General features: G+C 38.3%; 3 protein-coding genes across 11 annotated transcripts in view; 1 reads left to right on the top strand and 2 right to left on the bottom strand.

The window, feature by feature from the left end:
• LOC113924334 (ATP synthase-coupling factor 6, mitochondrial-like) overlaps positions 1–9,653 on the bottom strand; it is a 28,804-nt gene extending 19,151 nt beyond the window's left edge. Inside the window, exon 1 of the mRNA XM_027598028.2 lies at positions 9,581–9,653. The gene's annotated coding sequence lies outside the window, so the exon portion shown is untranslated. The remainder of the gene's footprint in view (positions 1–9,580) is intronic.
• The window catches only part of INTS9 (integrator complex subunit 9), a 104,247-nt gene extending 94,540 nt beyond the window's left edge, over positions 1–9,707 (bottom strand). For 2 of the 3 annotated variants that reach the window (XM_027598016.1, XM_027598018.1), the window contains exon 1: positions 9,581–9,652. Coding sequence is in view for 1 of the 3 variants with exons in the window: in XM_027598017.1 (XP_027453818.1) it covers positions 9,581–9,589 (9 nt within the window). In the remaining 2 variants the exon portion in view is untranslated. Of the gene's footprint in view, positions 1–9,580 lie in introns of all 3 variants that reach the window. The other variant, XM_027598017.1, reaches the window with a different exon arrangement.
• A 343-nt stretch (positions 9,708–10,050) lies between these two features.
• The window catches only part of HMBOX1 (homeobox containing 1), a 207,405-nt gene continuing 201,897 nt past the window's right edge, over positions 10,051–15,558 (top strand). For 5 of the 7 annotated variants that reach the window (XM_027598026.2, XM_027598023.2, XM_027598021.2 and 2 more), the window contains exon 1: positions 10,102–10,386. The gene's annotated coding sequence lies outside the window, so the exon portion shown is untranslated. Of the gene's footprint in view, positions 10,387–15,558 lie in introns of all 7 variants that reach the window. The other 2 variants (XM_027598025.2, XM_027598024.2) reach the window with 1 other exon arrangement.

Below are 15,558 nucleotides of genomic sequence, written 5' to 3'. Positions count from 1 at the left end.
ATTTCATTGTCTACAATGAGAGAACTGTGAAAACAAATGACCCAAGATCTTATTAAATGCAGATTCTAATTCATTAGGTGTGAATATGTAGTGTTTTATAAAATGAATCAGTTCTAGATACTGATAGGAAATGATAGATAAGATACATTTCTAACTTAAAAAAGAAAAAGGAATTCACAAAACCAGTGTGGGTAGGATCTCACCATATATGTAAAAAATAAAAAAGGGATGGAAATTACATAAATGTAAATCCACAGAATATCTCTGAAGGGTACACAAGAAACTGATAACTGAGATTGCTCCTGGGGAGGAAGATAAAGAGAGGAGCAGATCTCTTCACTTTTTTTTTTCCTCTTAGACTTCTACAATGTACATGTATTACCTATCTAAAAAAATACAAACAGATGCTCAACATCACTAAGCGTTAGGGAAATGTAATGAAAATCAGAGTGAGATACTGGTTCACACCCATTAGGACGGTTATTATCAAAACAAACAGAAAATGACAAGTATTGACAAGTGGTGAAGATGTGGAGAAATCAGAACCCTTGCATATTGCTATTGGGAATATAAAATGGTGCAGGTGCACATACTGTGAAAAACAGTATGTTCGTTCCTCAAAAAGTTAGATGGAGAATTACCATGTGATCCAGCAATTCTATTCCTGGATAAATATCCCAAAGAATTCAAAGCAGAGATCTGAACAGATATTTGTACACCCATGTTCAAAGCAGATTTATTCACAATAGTCAAAATGCAGAAATGACATAAGTGTCCATAGATAGATGAATGGATAAACAAAATGTGGTATACACGTTTGATGGACTATTATTCAGTCTTAAAAAGGAAGAAAATTCTGATACATGCTACAACATGGATGAATCTTGAAGATATTATGCTAAGTGATGTCTGGAGATGGATGGTGATGGTCACTGAAATATGTGGATGTACTTAATGCCACTGAACTCTACTTAAAAATGGTTAAAACAGTTAATCTTATCTTGTGTATATTTTACCTAAATTTCTAAAAAATGTAATGCACAAACAAAATCTGAAGAGACCCACAGCAAGTAAAGAAAATGAATTTTGTCAATTAAAAATCTGCCCACAAAGAAAAGCCCAGGCCCAAATAGCTTCACTAATGAATTCTATCACACATTTAAAGAAGAAATGACACCCAGTGCTCCACGCAGAATGTGCCCTCTTTAATACCCATCACCATACACAAACAATGAATCATGGAATACTACATCAAAAACTAATGATGTAATGTATGGTGATTAACATAACAATAAAAATGTAAAGAAAAAAAAAAAGAAATGATATCAATTCTTTGAGCACTCTTCCAGAATACAGAGGAGGAGGGAACATTTCCCAACTCATTCTATGAGAACAATATTACTCAGATACCAAAACCAAAGACATTACAAGAAAACTACAGAACAATATATTGCTCTTGTGAACATATATGCAAAAATCTTCAACAAAATATTAGCAAACCAATTCTGGCAATATGTATAGAGGACGATACATCATGACCAAGTGGGAATTATACTTGGAATTTAAGATTGACTTAACATTCAACATTCAACCAAGGTAATACACCATATTTATATAATAAAGGACAAAAACTACATGATCATCTTGATATCCCCCTGAAAACCATTTGATAAAATCCAAGACCCAGTCAGGATAAAAATGCTCAACAAACTAAGGCTAGAAGAGAACATCCTCAACTTGATTAAGGGTATCTACAAAAAACCTACAGCTCACATCATATTCAGTAGTGAAAGACCAAATGCTTTCCCCTTCAGATTGGGAACCAGGAAAAGATTGACAAGGATGTCTGCTCACACCACTTCAATTCAACATTGTACTGGATGGTCTAGCCAGTGCAAACATGCAAGAAAAAGAAATGAAAACATGGAGATAACAGAAATGGAAACCTTCCACACAATAGCCCCAAAGTGAAACAATCCAAATGTCTATCAAATGGTACATAGATAAACAAAATGTGGTATACTCATATAGTGGAATATTATTAAGCAGTATATGCTACAAGATGAGTGAACCTCAAAAACATTATACTAAGGGCAAGAAGGCAGACACAAGAGACTGCATATTGTAGTAGTTAATTTATATGAAATGACAAGAAAGGGCAAATCTACAAGACAGAAAGTAGATAAGTGGTTGCCTTAGCCTGGAGGTAGTAATGGGGATTGACTGCTAATGGGCACAAGGGATCTTTTCAGAGCGATGGAAATATTCTAAAACTGGATTGTGGTAATTGTTGCACAACTCTGTAAATTTACTAAAAGTCACTGTAGAGTACCCTTTAAATGTATGAATTCAGTGGCATGTAAAATTATACCTCAATAAAGCTGCTTTAAAAATGTAAAGAAAAAAGGTAACGGTTACAATAATAATATGCTCTACATTATTAATACTACTGCTTCTTTACTCATATTTCCACATGCTGGAAAAACATATGGGAAGGAAGACTTATTAAATTAGAACATCTAATTATGCCTGCCTCTATTTTACTGAAGTAGAAAAATGCAGAAATATTGTATTTAGGAAAAGAGAATCTCTGCTTAGGCCATAAATCTGAGGAATGGATTATGCAAGACCTTTTATTATTCACCTCCCCCCACCTTCATAAACATGAGTGATGAAAAATAAACTGTACCTTAAGGGCAAAAAGGGTCTTCGTTTTGCAATTCCTATTAAAAAATCATTTTCTTGAACATCATCTATCTGATTACATATTCTTGAGAGAGCTAAAGTTCATTCAGTTGTGCTTTCAATAAATTTAAATGTTTTAGACCTTCAAGGCATTTCCTTTAGATATATGGTCAATCATGGACAGTTGAAACTTCCTGTTTTTCTCACAGTAAAGTTCCCACCAGAGTTCTTAGACTTGATCACTGAGTGCCTTGGGGTTTTCAAACTGACTTGTTTCTCCTTACAGTCTTTCTTATTCCCCTTTATCCTTCTGGTTTGCAGTCTTGCCTTTTTTCACGATCTCTGCAAATTCTGGCATCTACCTTTTCCTCAGTCCTTCCTGATATATCAAGTTCTAGCTACATCTCACAGATCATCCCTTTTCTGGGGATGAGGGAGGAATCTCCTGTCATTTACGCACACTTGGCCTGGCTGCCTCTCCAATCCATTTGATCCCATAATACTGCCATCTTAACTACTACACCCATGCATCAGCATTTTCAAAGCAATACCACAGAGTGTTTAAAAAATTCCTTTTAAAGATTCTTATGACACAATTTTTTTTAATATGAAGAAGTGTGTTCCCCTTTCTGGTACATTTTCCCACATCCATATATCACTACTGTAAGGATGTTTTACTAAATATGGCTGAAGTTTAAGAGACAAGAGGGTGTGAGGATTGATGAAAGGAGAAAGTTGCATTAGTAAGACACACAGTAAGAGTAAAGAAACAGATGGCATTGTCGGCAAGGGGGAGGAAATGCATTCTCATAGACTACTGGTACAATGGTAAACTAGTGGGCAAGTTGGCCGTAACTACTACAATTTTAAGAAGGCATATTCTTGAATACAATTAAATGCATTGTTTGACCATTACATTAAAAAAATACTTGAGCCAGTGCCTGATGATATCTCTACATCAGAAATTCACTGTACTATTGTTTGAATTGCGCAGTAAGCCCACTAGACATTACTTTCCATAAAGGCAGGGAGTAAATCTGTTTTGTTCCCTGCAATACACCTAGGACCTTGAGCAAAGCCTAGCACAGAGGAGAGAGGCGGTCAGGAAGTTTTGTCGAATAAATAAATGAATAATAAGAGATTTAAGGGCCCTGTATGCCTGGACCTCTGTTGGTATTTAGCGAGCCAGGAGCAAGTTTTCCATTTGGAATGCTGGGTTTTACTAATTTCCATGCCATGCTACATTCTTGGCCGTTGTCTGTCAAGTACACTTTGCTGGTTATCAGAGCCAAAGGCAACAGCATTTGAGTGCTCAAAGCAAACCAGGCACAAAACAGATGTGCTACTGCAGTTATATGCAACACTAATGCTGTCATGCTTGATATTGTGAGTCATATATATATTTTTCAACTATTACTGCTGAAAAAAATCTATTATTGGTATACTTTTTCTCACCTTAAGTATAAGAGATTTAATCTTCAGAGTAACAACAATTAAGACTTTGAAATGCCCCAAAGTAAAATATCCATTTTTATCTCAGAGCACTGCTGAATAAAGTATGTGACTTGGCTTTATGCTACACATTGCTTTTCAGTTTGAGGAAAGAAAGGAAAAAACCTATCATACTGAGGTGGTGATAAAACATGACCTTTCGGAAGCTTGAAATGATATTACATCATAAAGACACACGAGGGCACTCTAATCAACCAGCAAACAGAAACAGAAAAGATAGTGAAATCAGGTTGACACTTTAACAACTGCACCATAATAGGTGAATTAATAAGCACTGGTAAAATTGTGAATGTTTGTAATTCATAGCAAGAGATTTTCTACTCTTGATCCAAGTTCTAAGAAGCCAAAAGCATTCTGTAATTCTGTAAATGAGAGAAATAATCTATTACTCTCAGATCAGAGGTGAGGAATAACCACACCCCTTTCTAATGATTTGTTAAATTGACCTTGGAGCAGAATTTGCCCCTTTCAAGCAAAGATCTTCTAGATCATCTACAGTTCCACTTGGTATTTTATTTGTCCTCCACTGGGAGCAGTCCATGAATCCCTTTCTTTGCTCCATCTGTTTTCCTAGGAGAAATGGTGAGTTAAAAGTTTGAGCCTTCCCCAAGAAAGCCAGTAGTAATGAAACAGCACTTTGTATAAAGGAGCATAGATCACTGAAGAACATCTCCTGGCCTTCCTGAGTTTTAAAATTTGTAAATACAACTACAGCAAGTAATTTCCTCCATCAAATTCAAAAAGTATAGCATAACAAGCATTTAAATGATCTCTCTGAACTTTTAACAAAAGAGCAACAGTAACTACAGAGAGCCATGGATTCTGAAGCAATCAGGTTCATTCACTAAGGATTATCACTAATTTTTTTTTAAAGATTTTATTTATTTGAGAGAGAGAGAGAGAGAGAGAGAGAGAGCAAGATCAGGGGGGAGGAGGAGAGGGAGCAGCCGATTCCCCGCTAAGCAGGGAGCCTGGCTCCTGGCTTGATCCCAGGACCCCAGGATCATGACCTGAGCTGAAGGCAGACACTTAACCAACTGAGCTACCCAGGTGCCTAGCTTATCACTAATCTTAAAGTCATATTCAAATTTGTGCCTCAGCAAAATCATAAATAATTTCCTGTCATCAATCTTTAGGGTCAAATGTAAGAGTTAAAATGGACAGTATTAAAACTTTGAATGCCAAGGGTATACGGTGGTTGCATAATAAATCTTTGTTGACTTAATAAAAAGATTCTCTCTATCTCTGGATCCATAGAAAGTATGACACATGCTGCATTCCTGAACTGCTTCTTACTATCTTCTTTAATCTTCATCTATTTGAATGACTAAATTCCTAGATGTTTCAAATTCAATATGTCAGTGTATTCAGTATTTTTTTGTTCCACGATGTTTTTTTTTTTTTTAAGATTTTATTTGTTTATTTGACAGAGAGAGACACAGCGAGAGAGGGAACACAAGCAGGGGGAGTGGGAGAGGGAGAAGCAGGCTTCCCGCTGAGCAGGGAGCCGGATGTGGGGCTCCATCCCAGGACCCTGGGATCATGACCTGAGCTAAAGGCAGATGCTTAAGGACTGAGCCACCCAGGCGCCCCTGTTCCATGATGTTTTGGTAACGATCCTGATGAGAATTCTAGTTTCTATCCTTTCCTGAGCTGGCCACCTAGGTATACCCAGGTAGGCTCAATTTATACTAATAACAGAACAGGCTCTAAAATATACTAATTTTCTTCTAATCTTCTAATTTTCCTGCTCTTTAAAAATGATTCTGGTTAACTGAAGGTGCCAATCAACTTTTTTCAGTTAATAAAGCTGCCTGAATACTGCATAATATTATAGACAGTAATTAAAATCATTTGGAGTTGGTATCTTTCTAAGGAGATATCCAAGGAATATTTTATAATGACATCCATGGTCTTCCCTTGGGTGTGTGTAAAGCCGCCAAGAGAGTGATGTGTAAAGTTAGAGAACTATAAATGGGATTACAGAGGTTAAATTGGGTAGTATAAAAACCAACTTGGCACTCAACTCAGTTGGTATGGTCTGATATGGAGCCCTTTATATTATCAAGGAAGTTTCCAAACTTTAATTTTTTTTACCAATAATCTTTTTTAAAGATCTTAATTTAATCAAACTCACATTTAAAGCTAATTTTATTTATTTATTTTTAAAGTTTTTTAAAAGATTTTATGTATTTATTTATTTGAGAGAGAAAGAATGAGAGAGAGCACGAAAGGGAAGAGGGTCAGAGAGAGAAGCAGACTCCCTGCTGAACAGGGAGCCCAATGTGGGACTCGATCCTGGGACTCCAGGATCATGACCTGAGCCGAAGGCAGTCGCTTAACAAACTGAGCCACCCAGGCACCTCTAAAGCTAATTTTAAAAACAGCTTTGAATAAACTCTCCCAGTATGCACTCTGGCTTCCTTTTATTAAGAGATAACATATGCCAGGTACTTTGCAAGGTGCTGGAATCCGGGCCCTCATTAACCAAGAGTCTTAAGGAAGGAATCTTGGATTCAGATCTTGGTTCTACTACTTTTCATCTGTGGAACTGTGAGCCACTTCATTTTCCTGAGGCTCAGACTTTTTGTCTGTAAAATGAGAATACTATCACCTAAATCAAACGAGTAAGTGGGACACTACACGGTACTTAGCATAGTGCCTGGCACACAATAATTGCTCCACAAAAGGTAGCAATTATTATTTTTTTTTTACTCCAATGGATATTGCTTATTGTAATGTTTTAAATATATTTCTTAATCTTTTCTTATCAATAGTCACAGGACTTGATAATCCTTCAGAAATTATTTATTCAACAACTATTCAGTGGCATCATACTATGTGTCAGGCCCTGGGAATATATGAGGGAGGACATAAAACCAGTAATTACCAGTGCTACAAAAAGAAAATGTGCCATGAAAGCATATAACGGGGGTAACCAATTCAAGGAAACCTTGAAGAAGTACTAAACAGAGACCTGAGATACATGAAAAAAATAAGGCAGGCAAAAAAGCACTGTAGGCAAAGCAACACACTTAAAGTCCCAGAGGCAAAAGCATAGTGAGCTGAAGGAACTGGAAGATGTACAATATAACTGGAACCAGGAGAGCAAGGGAGATGAAGGCTAGGTATGAGCCTGGAAAGGTAGGCAGGGCCATATTCTGCAGGACCAAGTAAGCCAAGTTAAGAATTGTAAGACTTTATCCTAAAGGCAAAGGAAGCTACTGAGGGGTTTTATGGAACTCTGCAATTTAAAACAACTTCTGAGATGCAGAGTAGACTGGATGGGGTCAAGACTGAACTCAGGGAGATCATTTAGAAAGTATTGTTGAATTCCAAGTATCAAGTGAAAAACAGTACAAAAGCAGTATTAGTGGGACTGGAGAGAAAGAGACTTGTTCAAGAACAGAGGTAGAATTAATCAACAAAATGTGGTCATAGATTGTGCATGGGGAGGGTATTCTGGGAAGTCATAATCTCAAAAACAAGAATGTGCTCAATAAAATGTATTTCTGTGTTTCATGATATAAATGTAAAGCATGGTTTATTACTACATATTCCTGAAGCAGTACACAAAGTTAAAAACCTCAGGCCATGGGACGATTTATTTCAACTTTATGAGGCATGACACACAAAAGATGTCTAAGTGAGCATCAGTGTTTTTGAAACCACTTTGCTATGTTGATGGTAATTCTGCATAGATCCTACAAGATCATCTAACAACTACCAAATGAGTTTTAATATGTAACACATGGATTTAAAGTAAAGAGGGAGGCACTATAGATAGAACACTTCTTCCTAGGAGGCATATTTTGGTTCTTAAAGGAAAAAACAAGTTTCTACTCTTTTCCCTTCCATGCTTCCACATCTGTAAATATATTAAGCAGGAGGAATATTATGAGCAAACCAAAGTATGTGTAAAGTAAATCTTGGCTCTCAGCCAAATGTATTTTTATGGAAAAAATTGTTTCACACTTGCATGTCTTCTCACCAAGCACACCAAATATGATTTAACATTTACTGGGGACACATGGTCTGTGCTCCAATCATTTAGGTGCAAACTCTTTTGCACCTAAAACCTGAACCCTTTTCATGGAAGGCCCTGGCCTACTCCTCTTTCTTATCAGTTCGAGTCCTTTCTAGGAAGCTATCTTCCACCTCTCCCCCACCCCATTATCCTCTCAATTCCCTAAACCCTGAACATGTTTTTATTTTACCATGAATTGCAAAGAATTAAAATTTTGCCTTTCTTTTCTATCTTCATTAAATTGCATGCTTCTATAGGGCAAGGCAGTGACTTTCAATTCTGCCTTCTTAAATGTTTCACATTCAGACCCAGGAGCAAATCGACAGTCAAGGTTTACTAATCTGTGCCCTTCTCCCTACTTAAGTGCAGCTTTAAATGACAGCAGTTTTGGAGTTGAATCTACTTTAATACTTTCTCTGACTTCTTTTCAGAAAACAGCAGACACTTTGCAGAGTATATACCTGTAGTGTGTGTGTGTGTGTGTGTGTGTGTGTGTGCACGCGCACTCTTTGAAAAAGTATGTTCAAATAAGAAAACAAACCTTTTGTCTTTGTATAAAAATCACTGAAAGTAAAGTCTGACATACTTGGCTGCAGGAACATTAATTTTAAAAGGCTGAGAAACAGCATCTCACACCTCCTATTTAATGCTATTATTAATTCTATAGAGGTAGAATAAACTAGTTAGATCTATGCACAATAAGTAAAACGGCCCAAAATAAAGGTCTGAGAAGCTTTTCAATAAGCAAAGTGTTTGGGTTTTGTGATGCAAAGACCTCCAGATACACTGGCTTATGCAGTTCCTAGGGTGGAATGCCTTAACACTTCCTCTCAGCCCACTCTATGTAGTGTTTAAGACTCAAATCCTCCAAAATCACACCCTGACTTCGTCCTTCTCTAAAGTCCTAGGGCAGTTAGGAGTATATGATACAAAATTTAATAAGTGTTTACCCTCTGCCCAATATTTTCTACTCTCTGCTCAGATCTAACAAAAGCCGCCTCAACAACGGTAGGAAGAAACACTGATAATCAAGTGCCAATAGCATGGAAAGAAGTTAACCTATTTCAACACTCACGTGGCAGCTGAGAAGTCAAACCTAGCTCATAAAGCCCAACCTTAGTTCGTAGAAGAAATGCGAGAGTCAACGTCTTATCTAACCAAAGGGACCCGTCAACGGATACATAAGATCTCTAGGCAGCTGGGGGTGGAGAGTGGGGGGATAAAACTCAAATCCCCTCAACAACAGCAGCTTTCCTTGGTCCACCCACTTTCTACTTCCCTTCCCAAGGTGCAAACGAAGAAGTCCAAAAGGATATGGCATCACCTTTGCTTTCTGACCTAGGAGCAGAGACTCACCAGTTTCATATTGGACTTTTGGTTGTTCAGTACCAGACACTCCACTCCTCAAACGCAAAAAGCCTCTTCCGGTTCAATCACCGCCACCGGCCCGCCGAGAGCATCGCGGGACATGCAGTCCTTCTTCTCTACGCCCCCTCCCCGAGGCATCATGGGAAATGTAGTCATCTCTCCGTGCATCATGGGAACTGTGGTCATCTTTCTTTTCCGTCTCTTTCCTCTCCAACGCCTCCTTCGGCCAGCTTAAATTCATCCCCGCCGCCAATTCATCCTCCCTCTGCACTCCAGCATGATATCATGTCCCCTCTCTGGACCTGGGACACATGGTATTCTGGGATGTGTAGTCCCCATGGCTCTGGCGCCCCTTACCCCTCCTCCCTGTGGGAAGGCGGATGGGCGCGGGACTTGCCGGGAGCTGTAGTTCCCTGGGGTCTCTGGATGCGAGGTCCCGAGCTTTTACTCAAGGGAGGCAAGAACTACAACTCCCAGGGCCGCCCGGCTGCAGCAGGTGGGAGCGGGGCTGTTGATATCAATATGGCGGTTGTCAGCCAGACAAAGACAGTCAGTCTGATGTGATAGAGACAAGGGAGGTTTTCAGGGGGAGACTGGGAGATAGGGGCCTCCCCTCCCCCTTCTCCTCTTCCTGCGCCGGCCTCAACCCCTCCCCAGTCCCCTCCCGACTGGCGCCCCACGCGGAAGACACCCCTCCCCCTCCCGCTTTCCCCTCCTCCCTGCCTCAGCCCTTCGTACTGGGACGTTGGGGAGGGGGCTGTGCCGGGCGGAGAGAACTCAGCAAGGATTCTGAGGTGAGTCGAGTGGTTTTGAAGCCGGACTACCTCAAGTCTCTTTCCTTACTTCTTTCTCTTCACTTTTTTTTTTTTTTTTGAGGGGCTTTGGGGAGTAAGTGAGTGGGCTGGGGATGGGTCTCTTAAGCGGCCCGATTGAGAGGAGGGAGGAAGCAGGGGGCTTCCGAGTGGGTAACCCGGACGCTGGGTGTGGGGTGGGGCAGTTTGTGGGGGCCGGTAATTGAAAGGCGTCGGCTGCTCCCCAACTCTTTTTTCCTGGTTTCCTCCACTGTGGGCGGAAGGTTTGAATCCTGGAGGTGGGGTCTCCTGTTTGGAGTTTGGGAAACTGCGAGGTGAATTTGAGATGTGTGGGTTTGTTTGGGGTTTATAACTGTGTTTTAAACTGTGTGACGTGTACTTGTGTGATATGTTAGTCTTGAATAAATGTCTATAGATAGGAAGTTAGATAGCTGGAGTCATAGCTTTTATCTGGGCCTGGGCAGAGAAGCGTGCGTGAGGTCCGCGTCCTGGACCTTTGGGCTGGCGACGTGGTGCGGGGTAGCTGGGGTTAGCAACTCGTTTGTGTCCCATTGCCCGCTCACACTTCTCCTCCCTGCCTCCGCCCCCTCCCCTGGACAAATCTCCACCCCAAACTCCGGGCTGAAGAATTTTAGAGATGAGGTGGTGTGGAGATGGATTTTTGCATCCTTAAGTCCATAGATAGGTGGGAAAGGAAAAGTGTTCTTAATATTTTATTCCGGAACCGTGTTTTGGTTACACTATTGGGGCTACTTTGAAAGGAGTCCTCCACCCACCCTCACCCCAAAACAGTAGGTAGATGTATCTCATCATCTTCGTGTTAAATGCATTAAACATTACTTAAGATTCGGGGGCGTGCGGTGGGGGTCTGGAGTGCTGACATGGGTATGCGTCTCTGTGTGTCTACTGAAGACACAGGATGACTGTTGTGTATCTTGAGATAGGGAGACTTATTTTCGTAGTAGGAAAAACTGTTGGAAATTATTTGGTGGCGGGGGGAGTAGTTGATAGGCGCTGCTTGTATTTTTCTTCTACCCCACCCTATTCTGTCTCGGATTTGTCTGAAAGCTGGTATGGAAGAGTGGGGAAGCATTGGGTGAGTGAAGGATGGAAGGCAGTTGACATTAAAGATACTATACTGTATAAAGTTGAATGGTGTTAAGGGATTGCTGTTTTTTACCCTGAAGCTTTAAAAACCCTTTTGTATCTAATAGGGTAGAGTGATGTGACTAGTTCATTTCTCTGGGATCCTGCAGGTGTAGAAACCTCTTTTCCCTCCCTCCCTTCCTCCCTTCCTAACCTTCCCTTCTTCCTCCTTCAGTCCTTCCTTTCTTTCTTGGCATGCTACATTTCTCTTGCCAGATGGACATGATGCCTCCTGTGCCTGTTTATTTAGTTTGTGCTAATATAGTTGTGCTTTTTGTGATGTTACTATAAAACGCATCATTAGATGAAAAGGACTTGCATTTGTTTTTACTTTGCATTTATGCCACAGGTAATTGTCACATCAGGATTGAAGTGCTTTGCATTAAACTAATTTTAAAATTGCACAACTAAGTTGTTAGATCTAGTTGAATTATGTTTATAAGTCAAATTTGGAAAATTTGAATTCTGATTGTTTTCTCAAGTTTCAAGTAGAGTTGCAAAGGCAAGAGGGTTGCAACATCTCTTTTTTCTCACAGTCTTTAATATTTAATAACATTACACCAGGAGAATTTAAGACCATATATTTTGTAGTTTCTTCAGTCTGAAATAGAAGTTTTTCAATAGCACTCCTTCTGTGACAGTTTGTGTAATGGACCTTTAAATAACTAAAGGAATTGGCATAATTGCTCTTTTGACTGTTGAGACTTAATGTATTTACATACTTGGCTCCAAACTTACCAATTCTCAAACCTATCAGTAAAGGACCTTAGATTCCATAAAAACTGAAAGTCACGTAGACACAGTATGCAGTTTTATGGTATATTTTATGACCTTTGATTTGAAATTTCTGCAGTTGATCATTCATACAGATGAGCTGACTGTAAACGTGAGGTAGTATATATATTTAGATTGACCTGAATAAAAAAAAATTGATGTGTCTTCTAAGTCTCAAATTTAGAATATAAAATATGTTGATATAAAGCCGAACCTTTGGTTTGTTTTAGACTAGGATATCCAGAATTTTTTGTTTTAACCTTCTATCTTAATCTGAAACATTACTTTGCCAAAACTGGAGGAAAATCCCATGTAACTACATAATAGAGTATATTTTTTTCTGGAAGATATTTTGTTAGATGTAGAGTTTTTAAATGTTCAATACTTCAGAAATAAAAAACTAAAATGTCTAAGAGTTGGAAAAATAAAACATTATTTTCTCTTCCACCTACCCTTACCTCAGATTTTCTTTTTGTTTTCTTCATGGAAGTGTAAAGTTACTTACTGGGAAAACCTTTCATTAAACTTTTTCTGACTAGTAGTCTGGTTGAAATCACTGTAGGTAAACCAAACATATTCCTTGCATTTGGCGGGGGCGATTCTGTTGCATTTTAAGCACTGAGCATTAAAATGATGTAAAGCCTTTACTGCAGGTTAAAGCATAAAACATTGTCAGCATGTGGAAGTCATATGGTTTATGAAAAGAGTAGAAAATCAGGGCATTGGTGCCTGTCCAGCTTAAAATTTCATCCCGTAACTGTGAAAGACACATTTATTTTAATATGATTGCTTCTAAAAATGTCGCCTGTATTATGGGAAGTTGAGAATCCAAACTGTTTTTAACCAATCTGTTGCTAGTTTAGTGTACTGCATATCACGAATACTGTGGTTACAAATGTGCATCAAGGAGCCTTTAGGGGTCATCTTTATGTTGAATGTCTTTAGTGAGGCTTCATTTTCATTGCTGTATGAACAGATTTCGTTCTTAGCACAAATCCTTAGTTGAAGCATCACTAATAGAAATTTAATAGCTCAGTATTGGTAAATTTTAAAATATATTGCAACAAATCTCTCATTGTTTTAGCATTAAAAAAATAGAAGTAACCAGTTTGTGGCAATTTTTGTGGCAAATATCTATTGGAATGAGATTGCTTCTTTCAGTAGATGTTGAACACATTGGGATATTTATGCTAAATTTGTTCATTTGAGGTCTTGTGTATGTTATATTCAGTCCATCCCACTTTAAAATGTTGCAGACAGCTTCCATGTTTCCTGTAAAACCACGTTTGCTTTTTGGGTTCATTTCTTTGCAGCTCTTGCTTCTATTATTTTTGTATGCAGATCTTTAAACTTGAGTTATTTTTCTTGGAAATTAGAAATTTATCCTAGGATGTCATTTTTCATAAATGAAAGTTGGTGTACCACTCAGCTTTTTAAAAATGCGAATGTTTATAGGTAAACTAGAAAGTGCTCAGTGAAAATATGTTGGGTTTGTTTTGAAAACCTGCTTTATTTAGGTTGTTTTGGCTTCCAGAATTAATTTTGTAGCTCCTTTTGCTTTTTGGCCAGATTTTTCTCTTAACTCTTGGCTTTTGCTTCTCAATTCAGTAGAACTTTATATAAAAAAACATTGTTAGTGGGAATCACAGCTTGTCTAGAGTGTCCTATAGCTACATTTACATATGCACTCACATAAAGCATCTTTACATTTGTTTATATATGAAATTGGTATATATCTATGAGGCATGCAACCTGTAAAAAAGGAATCTGAACCACAAATAACAGGACACTAAACAGTGGTTCAAACTAGAAACCAGAGTAACTACCACCATATGCTGCCCACATTATAGAAGCTATGGAGATTTTCAGTATCATTAATAATAAGCCATTATTTTAAAAGATTCTGCCAAAATCTATTTCTCTCAAAATGGAAGCTATTGGTATTGAAATTTTTCTGAAAATAATATTAATTAATATGTGTCTTAGATTCCTAGGTGCAGCTGTCTCCCCACCTGACCTGTACTGGTTATAGGGCCCATCATAAGTACAGAGTAAAGATTTTTCTGACTGATTATTTGAGGTATAACTTTTAGTTATAGTCTATTTAAACATAATCCAGTCTTTAGTTAACTTGTTTTTCTTGATCTTAGATGAAACAAGTAGGAAATTTACTATAACATTGTTTTGGACACTTTCCAAGAGCATTTAGTTACTGGAAGGCTTTGGCTTTGGCATAGTTTTACCCTTACAATGGTAGTAAGTTTGAAGTCACAGTAAGTTTTTCCAATGGTTATTATTAATTCTAATGCAGTACTTTACAGATCCTTGACGTGGGGGATAAGGGTAGTGTTTTTTGTTTTTGTTTTTTCATTTACAAACAAAATGAGAAAAAGCAATAGATTTAGCTTGAAGTTATGAATTATTATACTTTTTTTGAATCTTAAAACAGGTGTCCAAAGATTCATTCAAAGGGCATTTAGGTTTTTTTAAGCTTAGAGTGCTGATTATGATACTGTTTACTAAGTTGCACATATTCTCTGTGGCTTGTCTCTTATGTTCAGTGACGATCTGCATGTGGTTTATCGAAAACATTTAATAGCTCTCTTTACTGTATGCATATTAAACAATTAACGTGGAGTTGCCAAGGGGCAGTAATTTTAATGTTTATAGTACAGTTTTCAAAGAGGGGAAAGTCACATGCTGTGGCTATTGCTGAAATGAGGATGACCTGAGACTAAATTTATCTGCTTTAAGATTTTGATAAAGTAGTGGTGTGATTAAAATGTGAAGCTGTTGGGTTGGGCCTACTCAGTCAAACCTTGAGTCACTCTCACTCTCCACATCCAATCATAGAATCAAGTTGATTTTACATCCTTTGTATCTGTATCAATTAACTTCTTTTCATTATATGCTATTTCCTTAATTCAGGTCTTCATCATTTCTGTCTTGCCACATCAGTTTCTTAACTAATTTTCCTTCTTTCAGTATTTTTTCTTAAGTCATTTTTCACTCCTACCTGAGAGATCTTGCTAAAACAAAATGTGGATTTGATTGTTAGCCATACTTTGCCTGTAATCCTTCAGTGGCTCCCCAGCCTTTCAAATAAGTCCAAACTGTTATTCCACCCGTGTCCAAATCCTGATTTTGCCAATTACTTGCTGTGTGACTTTGGGCAAGTGTTTTAATCTGTCTGTTCCTCAGTTTCCTCATCTGTAGAATGGGGATAAATAGTCC

The sequence above is a fragment of the Zalophus californianus genome, chromosome 2, assembly GCF_009762305.2.
Source record: "Zalophus californianus isolate mZalCal1 chromosome 2, mZalCal1.pri.v2, whole genome shotgun sequence".
Lineage (NCBI taxonomy): Eukaryota > Metazoa > Chordata > Mammalia > Carnivora > Otariidae > Zalophus > Zalophus californianus.
This window is presented reverse-complemented; position numbering and strand designations above follow the sequence as displayed.